The sequence below is a fragment of the Coregonus clupeaformis genome, unplaced genomic scaffold, assembly GCF_020615455.1.
Source record: "Coregonus clupeaformis isolate EN_2021a unplaced genomic scaffold, ASM2061545v1 scaf0012, whole genome shotgun sequence".
NCBI classification, from domain to species: Eukaryota; Metazoa; Chordata; class Actinopteri; order Salmoniformes; family Salmonidae; genus Coregonus; species Coregonus clupeaformis.
In genome coordinates this window covers 574,324-589,227 of record NW_025533467.1, presented here as the reverse complement: position 1 = coordinate 589,227, position 14,904 = coordinate 574,324, and the positions used below count along the sequence as shown (strand labels likewise).

At 43.5% G+C, this 14,904-nt stretch overlaps 1 protein-coding gene across 2 annotated transcripts in view; it reads left to right on the top strand.

The window, feature by feature from the left end:
- Nucleotides 1-14,397, top strand: part of LOC121545429 (protein kinase C-binding protein 1) — a 36,228-nt gene extending 21,831 nt beyond the window's left edge. For both annotated transcript variants that reach the window (XM_041855956.1, XM_041855955.1), the window contains exons 8-21: nt 5,579-5,666; nt 6,184-6,239; nt 6,344-6,421; nt 6,677-6,792; nt 6,934-7,412; nt 7,545-7,673; nt 9,598-9,744; nt 10,084-10,611; nt 10,771-11,253; nt 11,393-11,553; nt 11,711-11,791; nt 11,963-12,041; nt 12,824-13,063; nt 13,770-14,397. In XM_041855956.1, coding sequence (XP_041711890.1) covers nt 5,579-5,666; nt 6,184-6,239; nt 6,344-6,421; nt 6,677-6,792; nt 6,934-7,412; nt 7,545-7,673; nt 9,598-9,744; nt 10,084-10,611; nt 10,771-11,253; nt 11,393-11,553; nt 11,711-11,791; nt 11,963-12,041; nt 12,824-13,063; nt 13,770-13,951 — 2,847 coding nt within the window. In that variant the 3' untranslated portion in view covers nt 13,952-14,397. The remainder of the gene's footprint in view (nt 1-5,578; nt 5,667-6,183; nt 6,240-6,343; nt 6,422-6,676; nt 6,793-6,933; nt 7,413-7,544; nt 7,674-9,597; nt 9,745-10,083; nt 10,612-10,770; nt 11,254-11,392; nt 11,554-11,710; nt 11,792-11,962; nt 12,042-12,823; nt 13,064-13,769) is intronic.
- The last annotated feature ends 507 nt before the right edge of the window (nt 14,398-14,904 follow it).

Below are 14,904 nucleotides of genomic sequence, written 5' to 3'. Positions count from 1 at the left end.
AGAGAGTTGGCTAAAAACGGCACACTCAAGAGTTTTGGAGAGAAAAGAAAGAAGGGATACTGGTCTGTAGTTGTTGACATCAGAGGGATCGAGTGTTGTTTTTTTGAGAAGGGGTGCAACTCTTGCTCTCTTGAAGACGGAAGGGACATAGCCAGCGGTCAAGGATGAGTTGATGAGCGAGGTGAGGTAAGGGAGAAGGTCACCGGAGATGGTCTGGAGAAGAGAGGAGGGGATAGGGTCAAGCGGGCAGGTTGTTGGGCGGCCGGCCGTCACAAGTCGCAAGATTTCATCTGGAGAGAGAGGTTAGAAAGTCAAAGCATGGGGTAGGGCAGTGTGAGCAGGACCAGCAGTGTCATTTGACTTAACAAACGAGGATCGGATGTCGTCAACCTTCTTTTCAAAATGGTTGACGAAGTCATCCACAGAGAGGGAGGAGGAGGGGGGGGGGATTCAGCAGGGAGGAGAAGGTGGCAAAGAGGTTTCTAGGGTTAGAGGCAGATGCTTGGAATTTAGAGTGGTAGAAAGTGGCTTTAGCAGCAGAAACAGAGGAAGGAAATGTAGAGAGGAGGGAGTGAAAAGATGCCAGGTCCGCAGGGAGTCTAGTTTTCCTCCATATCCGCTCGGCTGCCCGGAGCCCTGTTCTGTGAGCTCGCAATGAGTCGTCAAGCCACGGAGCAGGAGGGGAGGACCGAGCCGGCCCGGGAGGATAGGGGACATAGAGAGTCAAAGGATGTAGAAAGGGAGGAGAGGAGGGTTGAGGAGGCAGAATCAGGAGATTGGAGGGAGAAGGATTTAGCAGAGGGAAGAGATGATAGGATGGAAGAGGAGAGAGTAGCGGGAGAGAGCGAGCGAAGGTTGCGACGGCGCATTACCATCTGAGTAGGGGCAGAGTGAGTAGTGTTGGAGGAGAGCGAGAGAGAAAAGGATACAAAGTAGTGGTCGGAGACATGGAGGGGAGTTGCAGTGAGATTAGTAGAAGAACAGCATCTAGTAAAGATGAGGTCAAGCGTATTGCCTGCCTTGTGAGTAGGGGGGTGAGAGGGTGAGGTCAAAAGAGGAGAGGAGTGGAAAGAAGGAGGCAGAGAGAAATGAGTCAAAGGTAGATGTAGGGAGGTTGAAGTCACCCAGAACTGTGAGGGGTGAGCCATCCTCAGGAAAGGAACAACAAAGACCAAGGAGGTTTTCCAATGCCTCGCAAAGAAGGGCACCACCGATTTGGTAGATGGGTAAAAATAAAAAAGCAGATTGAATATCCCTTTGAGCTTGGTGAAGTTATTAATTACACTTTGGATGGTGTATCAATACACCCAGTCACTACAAAGATACAGGCGTACTTCCTAACTCAGTTGCCGGAGAGGAAGGAAACCGCTCAGGGATTTCACCATGAGGCCAATGCTGACTTTAAAACAGTTACAGTAGGGCTGGGTGATATGGCCTAAAACTCATATCTCTCTTTTTTTTTTTTTTTTTTTTTTTTTTTTACTTATGGGCGATTTCACGATATACAGTCCAGTCAAAAGTTTGGACACACCTACTCATTCCAGGGTTTTTCTTTATTTTTACTATTTTCTACATTGTAGAATAATAGTGAAGACATCAAAACTATGAAATAACACATATGGAATCATGTAGTAACCAAAAGAGTGTTAAACAGATTCATCAAAGTAGCCACCCTTTGCCTTGATGACAGCTTTGCACACTCTTGGCATTCACTCAACCAGGTCATCACCTGGAATGCATTTCAATTAACAGGTGTGCCTTGTTAAAAGTTAATTTGTGGAATTTCTTTCCTCCTTAATGCATTTGAGCCAATCAGTTGTATTGTGACAAGGTAGAGGTGGTATACAGAAGATAGCCCTATTTGGTAAAAGACCAAGTCCATATTATGGCAAGAACAAATAAGCAAAGAGAATCGACAGTCCATCATTACTTTAAGACATGAAGGTCAGTCAATCAGGAAGATTTCAAGAACTTGGAACGTGCAGTCGCAAAAAACACAAAGCGCTATGATGAAACGGGCTCTCATGAGGACCGCCACAGGAAAGGAAGACCCAGAGTTACCTCTGCTGCAGAGGATAAGTTCATTAGAGTTACCAGCCTCAAAAATTGCAGCCCAAATGAGTGCTTCACAGAGTTCAAGTAACAGACACATCTCAACATCAACTGTTCAGAGGAGACTGCGCGAATCAGGCCTTCATGGTCGAATTGCTGCAAAGAAACCACTACTAAAGGACACCAATAAGAAGAAGAGACTTGCTTGGGCCAAGGAACACGAGCAATGGACATTAGACGGGTGGTAATCTGTCCTTTGGTCTGATGAGTCCAAATTTGAGATTTTTGGTTCCAACCGCTGTGTCTTTGTGAGACGCAGAGTAGGTGAACGGATGATCTCTGCATGTGTGGTTCCCACCATGAAGCATGGAGGAGGAGGTGTGGGGGTGCTTTGCTGGTGACACTGTCTGTGATTTATTTAGAATTCAAGGCACACTTAACCAGCATGGCTACCACTGCATTCTGCAGCGATACGCCATCCCATCTGGTTTGCGCTTAGTGGGAATATCATTTGTTTTTGAACAGGACAAGGACCCAAAACACACCTCCAGGCTGTGTAAGGGCTATTGGGATGGTTTGGGATGAGTTGGACCGCAGAGTGAAGGAAAAGCAGCCAACAAGTGCTCAGCATATGTGGGAACTCCTTCAAGACTGTTGGAAAAGCATTCCAGGTGACTACCTCATGAAGCTGGTTGAGAGAATGCCAAGAGAGTGCAAAGCTGTCATCAAGGCAAAGGGTGGCTGCTTTGAAGAATGTAAAATAGAACATATATTGTTGTTTAACACAGTTACTACATGATTCCATATGTGTTATTTCATAGTTTTGATGTCTTCACTATTATCATACAATGTAGAAAATAGTAAAAATAAATGAAAACCCTTGAATGAGTGGGTGTGTCCAAACTTTTCACTGGTACTGTATATCTAGATTGTTTCATTTTTTTTCTCTAAATAAGCTTTGTTGTACAATTAAAGGTCCAATTTAAAACAGTCAAAAATAATCTAACGAATTCATAGCTTGTGAAATTATACCTAGGCTGAATATATGCCTTCCACTAATAATTGTATTATTTTATCAAAATAGTTTTACCAGCTTTTTTTTTGCAATAATCACTGATCTGGCTTTCAGGTCTGTCAATAAAAATTTAACCAGAACTATGCATAATGCACATTCACTAATAATGTAGCAGGCATTATGGAAAATGAACACTCGTCTCATAAACAATCTCTCAAGCACAAGCCTGCGTGCTAGGGAGTAGCCAGCTAATCTTTATATTTCAAGTTTATCCAACTTGGATCTAGGTATAATTTCACAAACTCTGAATTCAGCTAACAAGGAAAAACAGTTGAATTGTTATGAACACAACCTTCTGTCCGTCTCCAACTGTTTGAACAGCATGCTAGCCATTCCACTTTGTTCAGATGTTGAAATCAAGTGGCCTACCTTATTTCTCAGAATGAAAACGAGTTGCCAATTCCTTATATCATTGTTTTGTACTTATTGGACATTTATAAAACACAGTCATCCAAACAGCTAGTATAACAATCTTTATTTGACTAAAATGCTGCTAGCGATACGTGGTACCATAATGCGCGCGCGACAAACTTTACATTCATTTTGTAGAATTAATGTTCATTGGTACATCCGTTTTAGTAGTGTCTGCTCTGCTCGAAATTTGAGGAGTTGAAACAAACCGGGTATGGTTCGAAAGGTTAACTTCTCCTCTATTACAGTAAAATAATGTATCCATGTGTTTCGTTGTCCATATGACCGATTCTGTTGAACCAAACATCAAATGCAAATAGCGAGTTGAAACCGTTTGTCTGAGAGGAAGAAGTGATCTCTCATCTTGGTTGTTGTGAGTGGTAGGGGGAGGGGCTTGGGGGAAATAGGCGAAGCGAGAGGTTTCACTCTTGCTAAAATCTGTCAAAAATATTTTGAGCCTTGTCGCCTGCCTTCCCGCCTTTGGAACAATGACTCCCATTGTTAGGGCGGAGACATGAGCATCTCGTCATTATATACAGATCTCTGGTGTAAATGGGAAGGTGCACAGCACAGAAGGAGCGAACGAGTCGAGACCAAAAAGACAACATGAGAACAAGGCGACATAAACTCTCATAAAAACGAAATTATTATGATTCTGCGATACAGGCATTTCGAATATCGCGCAAGAACATAAATTCGAATGAATTCGACATATCGCCCAGCCCTAAGTTACAGTATAATTAATGGCTGTGATACGAGAACAGAGGATGGATCAACAACATTGTAGTTATTCCACAATCCTAACCTAATTGACAGAGTGAAAAGAAAGAAGCCTGTACATAATACAAATATTTCAAAACATGCATCCTGTTTGCAATAAGGCACTAAAGTAAAACTGCAAAAAATGTGGCAAAGAAATTAACTTTATGTCCTGAATGCAAAGCGTTGTCTTTGGGGAAAATCCAACACGTCACTGAGTACCACACTTCATATTTTCAAGCATGGTGGTGGCTGCATCATGTTATGGGTATGCTAGTCATCGGCAAGGACTAGGGAGTAAAAACAAAAAATGGAATAGAGCTCAAGACTTGAAAATGGTTGTTTAGAAATTATCAACAAACAACTTGACGGAGCTTGACTATTTTTTTCAAGAATAATGTGTCAATATTGTACAATCCAGGTGTGCAAAGATGTTAGACTTACCCAGAAAGACTCACAGCTGTAATCGCTGCCAAAGGTGATTCTAACATGTACTGACTCAGATGTGAATACTTATGTAAATGCAATATTTCTGTATTTCATTTTCAATAAATGTGCTAATATTTCTACAAACATGTTTTCACTTTGTCATTATGGGATATTGTGTGTAGATGGGTGAGAAAAAAGGCACTAAGAGAGTTGGGCCAAATTTTTTAATTCAGAATATTGGTCTAATTCTAGACATTCAGTTACATAGCGTTGTTTAAATATTCCCCATGTAATGTTAACATGGCGCTAATATGGCTGCCATAGAATTTTGTTGTGTCATGTAAATGCATCATAATGCAGAAACATTAAAGCGGCAATCAGTAGTTAAAACAATAACAAAGCGTACTCCCCACCACTGTTTCGGTAAAAAGCAAGGGGGATGGGGCTGGAGAAATGTAACCACTCTCAAATTCAAAGATAGAGCTATGGATGCAAGGACTGACCATCCATGATATCAAAATGATAGTTTTTACCATGTTTTTAGGCTATACAGTGTTTGTTTACATTTACTTTGTTTACAAACAGAGTAAAACGAGGTTATATTTTGAGTTCTGATGGGGTACGACAGTTGAACTAACCTCATGATCCATATTTTTTTTTAAATAAATTATATTCTTCAAGAATCAATGGGTACATAATATCATTATGTCCAAAAATGGATGATTGCCCCTTTTAATGGCCCAACCATAGAGATCCTATTAAATTATTCTAAATCCTAGTTCTATGGGCCCAACTCTCTAAATACATGGCTCTGGTGTAATCTAATCATATTTTTCTCTGCTATATCGGTAGAATATGAAAAAGAAAATGTATGGCTGCACAGAAGCCTTCTTGGCTGACATGAAATGGATCTTACACAACTGCATCATCTACAATGGAGGTAGGTCAAAACACATGTTTAACACGGTTTCCGTACTGTACTGCTTGCCAGAGGTGTGGACTCGAGTCATGTGACTTGGACTCGAGTCAGACTCGAGTCATGAATTTGATGACTTCAGACTCGACTCGACAAAATGTACAAAGACTTGCAACTCGACTTGGACTTTAACATCAATGACTCGTGACTTGACTTGGACTTGCGCCTTATGACTCGAGAAGACTTGCTACGAGGACTTGTAATGACTTGCAAAGGCTTGCTAAGAGGACTTGAAATGACTCGAAACTAAAATGTAGGACTTTGGACTCGACTTGAGACTTGATGGCTTTGACTTTTGACTCGACTTGGGACTTGCCTCATCTTTGACTCGACTTGACTCGGGACTCGAGGGCAAAGACTTGAGACTTACTTGTGACTTGCATAACAATGACTTTGTCCCACCTCTGCTGCTTGCTACATGCTTTGGAAATAAAACTTGGCTCTTACAAACATGTTTTTCTGTCTTTTGGTTTTGTTCCAGGAAATCACAAACTAACAGCGACAGCAAAGGTTGTTGTGAAGATCTGTGAACATGAAGTGAGTATCGTTTTTACATGAAGACTGAAATGCCATTCGGTGGTGTGTTTGTTTTCTCCTTTCTAAGTGTATTTCAGTAATGTGGAAAATGCTGTTTGTTTCAGGTTAATGAAATTGAGGTCTGTCCGGAGTGCTACCTGTCCTCGTGCCAAAAGAGGGACAACTGGTTTTGCGAGCCATGTGTAAGACATGTTTCCTCATCTTATTTTGGCCAATAAATTGTATGGATGTAAATGTTCATTTTTGTCCTGTGACTTAGGTCACAATTCGGTTTGTCCTGAAGACAAATGTAGATTAGCCTAAATATAATGTTTCAAATCTCAAAAATATTATTTAAAGCACAGGAAAAGCCAGGAAAATCTTTGCGAATCCTATTCCTCTGTCTGTGTTTATGCTGTTTTATCTCACCGTGCCCCTGGTCTGCCCCCCCCTCTCAGGGTCACCCACACCCCCTGGTGTGGGCAAAGCTGAAGGGCTTCCCCTTCTGGCCAGCCAAAGCACTGCGGGAGAAGGACGGACAGGTGGACGCACGCTTCTTCGGACAGCATGACAGGTGAGCCTTGCTTTTTAATGAAAGTGGCAGATGGAAGGGACTTTTCATAGTTATTTACTGAAGTACTGTTTGCGTTCGTATGGTATTGGACTCTCTGCTTATCCTACTCCTAACCTGTCTCTCTGTGTTTCTTCTCTGCAGGGCGTGGGTTCCCATTAACAATTGCTACCTCATTTCCAAGGAGATTCCCTTCTCTGTGAAGAAGACCAAGAGCATCTTCAACAGCGCCATGCAGGAGATGGAGGTCTATGTGGAGAACATCCGCAAGAAGTTTGGGGTGTTCAACTACGCCCCCTTCCGCACCCCCTACACGCCCAACAACCAGCTTCAGATGTTGCTGGACCCGGCCAACCCCGACGCAGGGACCGTGAAGACGGAGAAACCTGACAAGATGCGCTTCAACTTCGACATGACCGCATCTCCCAAGATGCTCCTGGGCAAGAGCTCTCTGTCGAGCGGGATGGGGCGGAGGATCTCTCTGACGGACATGCCTCGCTCTCCCATGAGCACCAACTCGTCTGGACACACAGGGTCTGACGTGGAGCAGGATGGGATGGAGAGAGGGCCTAGAAACCCCCCATTCCACTACAGCGCTGGGGAGGAGTCTATGGACTATACCGGTAACCAACATGCTCCTGAATCTAACACATCATATAACTAACTAAGACAGTATAGTCACATTCAAAACACAGGTTAGGACCAAGACTCAAACCATTTGTGGAGGTTAAAAGTGTTATGTGTTATGGCCTCAGCGTCCCCTGCCTCAGTGAAGATGGGCCATGCAGGCAGCATGACGGGCAGCCCCAAGCCCTTTTCCCCTGGTCTGGTGCCCAAACAGGAGAGGGCCCCGGGCACAGGCAGCATCCTCAACCTCAACCTGGGTGAGTCCCATCTAACCCATCCCCTTATGTAGCACCTTGTCTTGTGCTGTCTGTTTGTTTAAGGCAGGGGAGGGTAAACTACGGCCCGGCGGGAGGTTTGAGTAAACATTTATTTTATTTTATTTTATTTAGGGTTATGATTGGGAAATTATTATTTAGGGTAAAAAAAATAATAATACACTCCACACGTGAACGTCTAAAACTATATAGAAAGTATGGACAAATTATTATGAACCTATATATTTTCAAATAACTGCCATTTTCTGCCCCTCAAATTGATTTTGACAAACAAACCGGTCCCCAAAAAAATCTGTACGGCCCTTCATTGAATTTCGAAATCCCGATGTGGCCCTCGAGCCAAAATGTTTGCCCACCCCTGGGTTAGGGGTTATGTTTTGGTTGAGGTTGAGTTTTAGTGTCAGGGTTCATAAGGTCATGAAAATCCTGGAAAAGTCATGGAATTTTTTTTATGATGTTCTCCAGGCCTGGAAAAGTTTTTGGAAAATTATCAAATCCGAAAAGGTTTGGAAAGGTCATGGAAATGATTTTAATAATTGATTTTAATGTAAATAATTTAGGCACAGTTTTTTTGATCAATCACCTAAAAATCTACATATCAGACAGGATCGGAATATGACACTTCAGTGCGTCTGTGTGTGTGTGCGCGAGCATCACCTGCATGTGTGCGAGTGTGCCTTTCTCAAGGAGATAGACAGTCAGACATTGTAGCCCCTCCGTGATTGCAGCAGTAGGTAGGCCTAGCCTATAGAATATGATAGAAAACAGACTAATTGGGTAACCAATTCAAAACATATATTGTAGCCTGGCTAGTTATCTCTCTAGTTAACTGTTTAGTTATTATTATTATTATTATTATTATTATTATTATTATGTATGAATGTTTTCGTCATGTCCCAAAAAACTTTCCACCAACACTCGCGAATAAGGCCATGCAAAGTGTCATACAAATGATTAATTTAAACAATTCTTTTTGACGAAGCAAACGATTCACTTCGTCATTGTATTAGTTAGGGATTATGTTTAATCTTGATGAATCTAATCATGTGAATCAAAATAATAATTTGTGAATTGCGAACAGTAGTTTCAGGATAAACTATTAGATGTAGCCTTTCTTTTGGATTATGTGGCTGTAAAACTTGTTTTGTAGATACTGTACTTCCAGTTGATTTGGGTATCCAATGTATGGGACATTGCAACTCAATAGATACTAATCAGCCTGCAAAGTAATAGATACTAATCAGCCTGCAAAGTAAACACTTCTAAGGTAGCTAAAATAAATATGACTAAACTAGAAAAGGTACATTTCCTGCAGAAAATGTGTGGGCTAGTTTCAGCAGAATATAAAGATTTGTAGCCTACCATAGCCATTTGATCTTTGATATATTGAATGAGCACATTATTTTATAAAGGCATAAAACGTATTTGGTTGTAAAGTTGCAATGTTTTACATCAAGGGTGGTCAACCATCCTCCAGGAGAACTACTGGGTGTGCAGGCTTTTGTTCCAGTCCCCCTGTAACAAAACACATTTTAGAAATGAGCTGCTCAACCGGACCTTGATAAACTGACTTTCATGTGTATGATCCAGTAGCTCTCCAGACTGAGGGAAAGGGGATACCTAGTCAGTTGCACAACTTAATGCATTCAACCCAAATGTGTCTTCTGCATCTAACCCAACCCCACAGGTTGACCCCATGTGTTTTATTCAGTTGCCTAATAGGTATTCTACTTGGTGGGGGGGTTAAGTGCCTTGCACAACAACAGGAAATGGTACATGGGATCAGAGAGCAGCTTCCCAGTGTCGATACCACATATATGCTTACTTCTATTTGGTTAAAAGTCATGGAGAAGTCATGAAATTCCATCTGTCAAAATGTGTATGAAGCCTGTAGTGTTTGTCACAGATCGTGTGAAGGCTGAGATGGACCTGAAGGAGCTCAGTGAGACAGTACAGCATCAACAACAACAGGCGTCATCACTCCTCCTCACCACCCCCAAGAGACCCATCAGGAGCCTGGACAAGACCATCGAGAGCTGCAAGGCCCAACTAGGTACACACATACACTCACACACACCATTCAGGAATTGTGTCTAGAGCAGGGATTGGCAACTCCTGTCCTCTGGGCCGGAGTGGTGTCACCCTTTTTCCCCATCCCTAGCAAACACAGCTGATTTAAACTAATTGCATTATAAACTGAAGATCTTGATTATTGGAGTCGGATGTGTTAGCTGGGGCTGGGGCAAAAGTGTGACACCAATCATGTCCCAGAGGACTGGAGTTGCCCCGTCCCTGATCTAGAGGGACACATTTGAAGGCCTATAAATGATACGCTCATGTTCATCATGTATTAATACTATGATTTATATGTTGTTTCTTTGTCCCTGTGCAGGCATTGATGAGATCTCTGAGGACGTATATAAGGGTGTGGAACACAGTGACTCTGAGGATTCCGAAAAGTCAGACTCCAGCGACAGCGAGTACCTTAGCGACGAGGAGCACAGACCGAAGAGCGCCGCCCATGATGACAAGGACAAAGCAGAGAGGGAGTCGAGGAAGAGGCCCAAGGCGAGCACACAGGGAGAGGACAAGGGGGCAGTCACAGGGACCAGGGATAAAAAAAACTCTGAAGCCCTGCTCAAAGACAGACAGGGCAGCAATGGTCCAGAGAGAGACTCCCAGGAGAAGCCCATGATGCCCCAGACTCAGTCCCCCACAGACAGGCCCAAGGCCCCAGAGGAGGGGAGGGCAGGCGCACCCCGGGCCCTTGCTGGCCCAGACCAGGACTCCGACTCAGAGAGGGAGCTGGTGATTGACCTGGGTGATGAGCAGGGGGGCAGAGACCGTAAGAGGGCCAGGAGGGAGCCAGGGGCTGTAGACGCTAAAGCCACGAAGGAGCCCCTTGGCACCAAGCTGGAAGGTGAGGGCTCATTTCATGTCTTGTTTCTTTTGTTTTGTGTACTCTAGTTGCTTCTTATGATAATGTTTTGAGCGACTGAGGCCTAAAGGCTCATCAGAAAGGAGGAAAATACTGGTTGTTCTGTCTTTATTTAATCTTATGTATTTTTTCTCTGACCAGGCAAATTCCCCACCGCAGTGACCCCCTCTCTAGCCTCCGCCACCTCATCCAACCCCAAAGACCCCAGTCAGCCCCTCATCAACCCCACACTCAACCTGTCCTCCAGCACAGGCTCTGGCCAGCCCAACACGGCCTTCACCACCACCCCTGCAGCCCCGACCCCAGCCCCCACCCTCTCCTCCACAGCTGCCTCAGCCCAGTCGGCAGTGAAGAAACAGCGCCCCCTGCTGCCCAAAGAGACGGCTCAGGCAGTGCAGAGGGCAGTGGTGTGGAACCCTGCCAACAAGTTCCAGACGTCCTCACAGAAGTGGCCTGCACAGCAGGAGGAGCAGCCGGCTGGGCCAACCCAGACACAGGTTCCTGTTCCGGTCCAGGCTCCAACCCAGACGCAGGCACAGACACGCAGCCCACAACAGCTCCAGTCACAGCAGCAGTTGCAGGCATCCTCCAGTACACGTTACCAGACCAGACAGGCAGCAAAAGGTACATAGAAACTCAGAGTCCACTAAACACAACTCCACAACATCTGTAAACACATACACATTCATCTCATCTTAGTTCATATGAGCTGAAATGTAGTTTTCTTTCATTCCTCATCCCTCTTTTATTCTGTGGTTTGCAGCTGTGCAGCCTAAAGATGGTCCCCAGACCTCCACCTCATCAGTTACCTTGGTCACCTCTGGTTCCTCCTCCTCCTCTTCCTCGTCTTACCTGGCAGCAGACTTCCAGATCCCCACAGCTTCAGCAGATGTGGCAGCTGACATCGCAAAGTACACCAGCAAAGTGAGTTAGCCTGATGCTATATGTCTAAACAGAATAAATAGATAGAAACTTTACAGGGGAAAGTTTATAGATTCACAGATGATATTTGTGTTATATTGATATGGAAAGTTACCTGTCTGTGATCAATCTGTGAGTTGTAATAATCTCATCTGATCAGATGATGGACACGATAAAAGGGACGATGACAGAAATCTACAACGACCTTTCCAAAAGCACTTCAGGAAACACGATCGCAGAGGTGAGTGCTGGTGAAGAGACTTTTGGTTGAGTCTATAACATAAGTTCACTTCTCTCTCCTGTCTCACTGCATTGTGATAACTGTTGAACATTGTAAGCGACTGTAAGTCGCTTTGGATAAAAGCGTCTGCTAAATGGCATATTATTATTATTATTTAACATTTCTGCCCAGATCCGGCGGCTGAGGATAGAGATCGAAAAGCTTCAGTGGCTACATCAGCAAGAGCTGTCGGAGATGAAGCACAATCTTGGTTTGTTATACTTGCCCTTTCCTTAAAAATATACACATCTTTTAGGTTGGTATCATTGTGAGTGTTCAAAACAATAAGAACACCTTCCTCATATTGAGTTGCCCTCAGAACAGCCTCAATTCGTCAGGGCATGGACTCTACAAGGTGTCTAAAGCGTTCCACAGTTGACTCCAATGCAAGTTAGCTGGATGTCTTTTGGGTGGTGGAACATTCTTGATACACACGGGGAACTGTTAAGTGTGAAAAACCCAGCAGCGTTGCAGTTCTTGACACAAACCGGTGTGCCTGGCACCTACTACCATACCCCGTTCAAATCTTTTGTCATTCAACCTCTGAATGGCACACATACACAATCCATGTCTCAATTGTCTCAAGGCTTAACAATCCTTCTTTAACCTGTCTCCTCTCATTCATCTACACTGATTTTGAAGTGGATTTAACAAGTGACATCAATAAGAGATCATAGCTTTCACCTGGATTCACCTGGTCAGTCTATGTCATGGAAAGAGCAGGTGTTCCTAATGTTTTGTACACTCAGTGTACTGTATGTTTGTCTTTGTCAGCCAATTAATGTGTGTATGAGATGGACTTCATATCTGTATTTCTAACATTTTAATAATGCATGTGTGTGCATTATAGCTGTGTGTGTAATATACTAATTCAATGCATGTGTTGTAAGAATTTTATAAAACACATGCATAGTACACATTTTTATATTCATTCATTATATTCGATAAAGTGAATTCTATTCATAGATTTTCTAAATGTGTCATGTCCTATAGAGCTGACTATGGCGGAGATGAGGCAGAGTCTGGAGCAGGAGAGGGAGCGTCTGGTGGCGGAGGTGAAGAAGCAGATAGAGGTGGAGAAACTGCAGGCGGTGGATGAGACCAAGAAGAAGCAGTGGTGTGCCAACTGCAGGAAGGAGGCCATCTTCTACTGCTGCTGGAACACCAGCTACTGTGACTACCCCTGCCAGCAAGCCCACTGGCCAGAACACATGAAGTCCTGCACACAGTCAGGTATTATAATAATAATAATTTAGTTATTAAACACACAAAATACGTAATTTGCACCAAAAATGTCCTGTGCACCAACATTTCTGACAAACCCCACTCCTCTCCAGGGTTTTTTCTGGATCATAAAGGGGTTTAGTTGGTGGGCATGGCGGGGGGCGTGGCAATGAGCGCAGTCTGCCATTGGCACAGCTACATTTTAGAGAACATTTGAGGCCCCCGTCTTGGCGCTGTAGAGACATTTTTGCATTTCTAAGCCAATTTCCTGCAATTTTTACAAATCTCTCCATAGAGCTGAGATTTCTTTTTGCAGTTTTAAAACTAATTTCCTGCAATTTTACATATTCTGGCACAGAGCTGAGAGAAAATGTTGCAGTTTTCAAGCTAGTTTCCTGCAATTCTATGTATTTTTACATGGATAATGCTGTGTAACTAAATTAATACTATTAAATTCATTGTTTTAGGAATTTAATTCTCCCTGACTGTCTAGTTTTTATTTTGGTGATTGTTAATTCTCAAAGGTTCAAAAAATATATATATTTTTTTACACTGTTTGGACTTGCGTGACCTGAAAAAAGTCTTAGGAGGCCCACCCAAGGATTACAATGTCAGAAAAGTCCCTGCTCTCGCACAAACAAAACCATACACATCGTCTTTCTCTGTATTTTACTATCTGAACTTGTTTCATGTCCTCCTCCCTCTGTTCCGACAGCAACAGCTTCTCAGCAGGAACCAGAGGTGGAGTCAACCTCTGACCCCTCAGCCAAACCACCAGGTCACTCCTCCAGCGACCAGCCCCCCTCTGGTACAGCATCTGCCCCCACAGACAAAGGCCCCTCTCCTACCTGCAGCGTGGACAAGTGCAAGGACAATGCCTGTGTTACTGTGCCCTAACCACTACACTGCACTCACACATTTTTACTCTACAATCCTACATTCTGTTAAATGTATGTATCTGTCGGAATGGGACTAGAGGATATGTACAATAGACCAAGCCTCTCTGCGACCAACTAATCTGGGAATGTCGAGCGAATCTCAGTATGACCACAGAGGCATTAAAACCACCAGACACCCTCACCCTCTCCTAGTCAGGCTCAGGGCTTTTAAATGCCATGTACACTCCTTGCATGAAGGCCTGCTCCTCTGTGATTCAGCTGACTCGTCCCCTGTCTCTCGTTTTGTTCAATGTCTGCTTCGTGATCCGATGTTTCAAGCCATCCTTCATCATCCTCAGAAAGTCTATGCGCTAGACTGGAGGATTCACTTACATTGGCTTGCGAAAGTATTCACCCCCCTTTTTATAATATTTTCCTATTTTGTTGCCTTACAACCAGGAATTAAAATGGATTTTTTGGGGGTTTGTATCATTTGATTTACACAACATGCCTACCACTTTGAAGACGCAAAATATATATTTTTGTGAAACAAACAAGAAATAAGACAAAAAAACAGAAAACCTGAGCGTGCATAACTATTCACCCCCCCAGAGTCAATACTTTGTAGAGCCACCTTTTGCAGCAATTACAGCTGAAAGTCTCTTGGGGTATGTCTCTATAAACTTGGCACATCTAGCCACTGGGATTATTGACCATTCTTCAAGGCAAAACTGCTCCAGCTCCTTCAAGTTGGATGGGTTCCCCTGGTGTACAGCAATCTTTAAGTCATACCACAGATTCTCAATTGGATTGAGGTCTGGGCTTTGACTAGGCCATTCCAAGACATTTAAATGTTTCCTGTTAAACCACTCAAGTGTTGCTTTAGCAGTATGCTTAGGGTCATTGTCCTGCTGGAAGGTGAACCTCCATCCCAGTCTCAAATCTCTGGAAAACTGAAACAGGTTTCCCTCA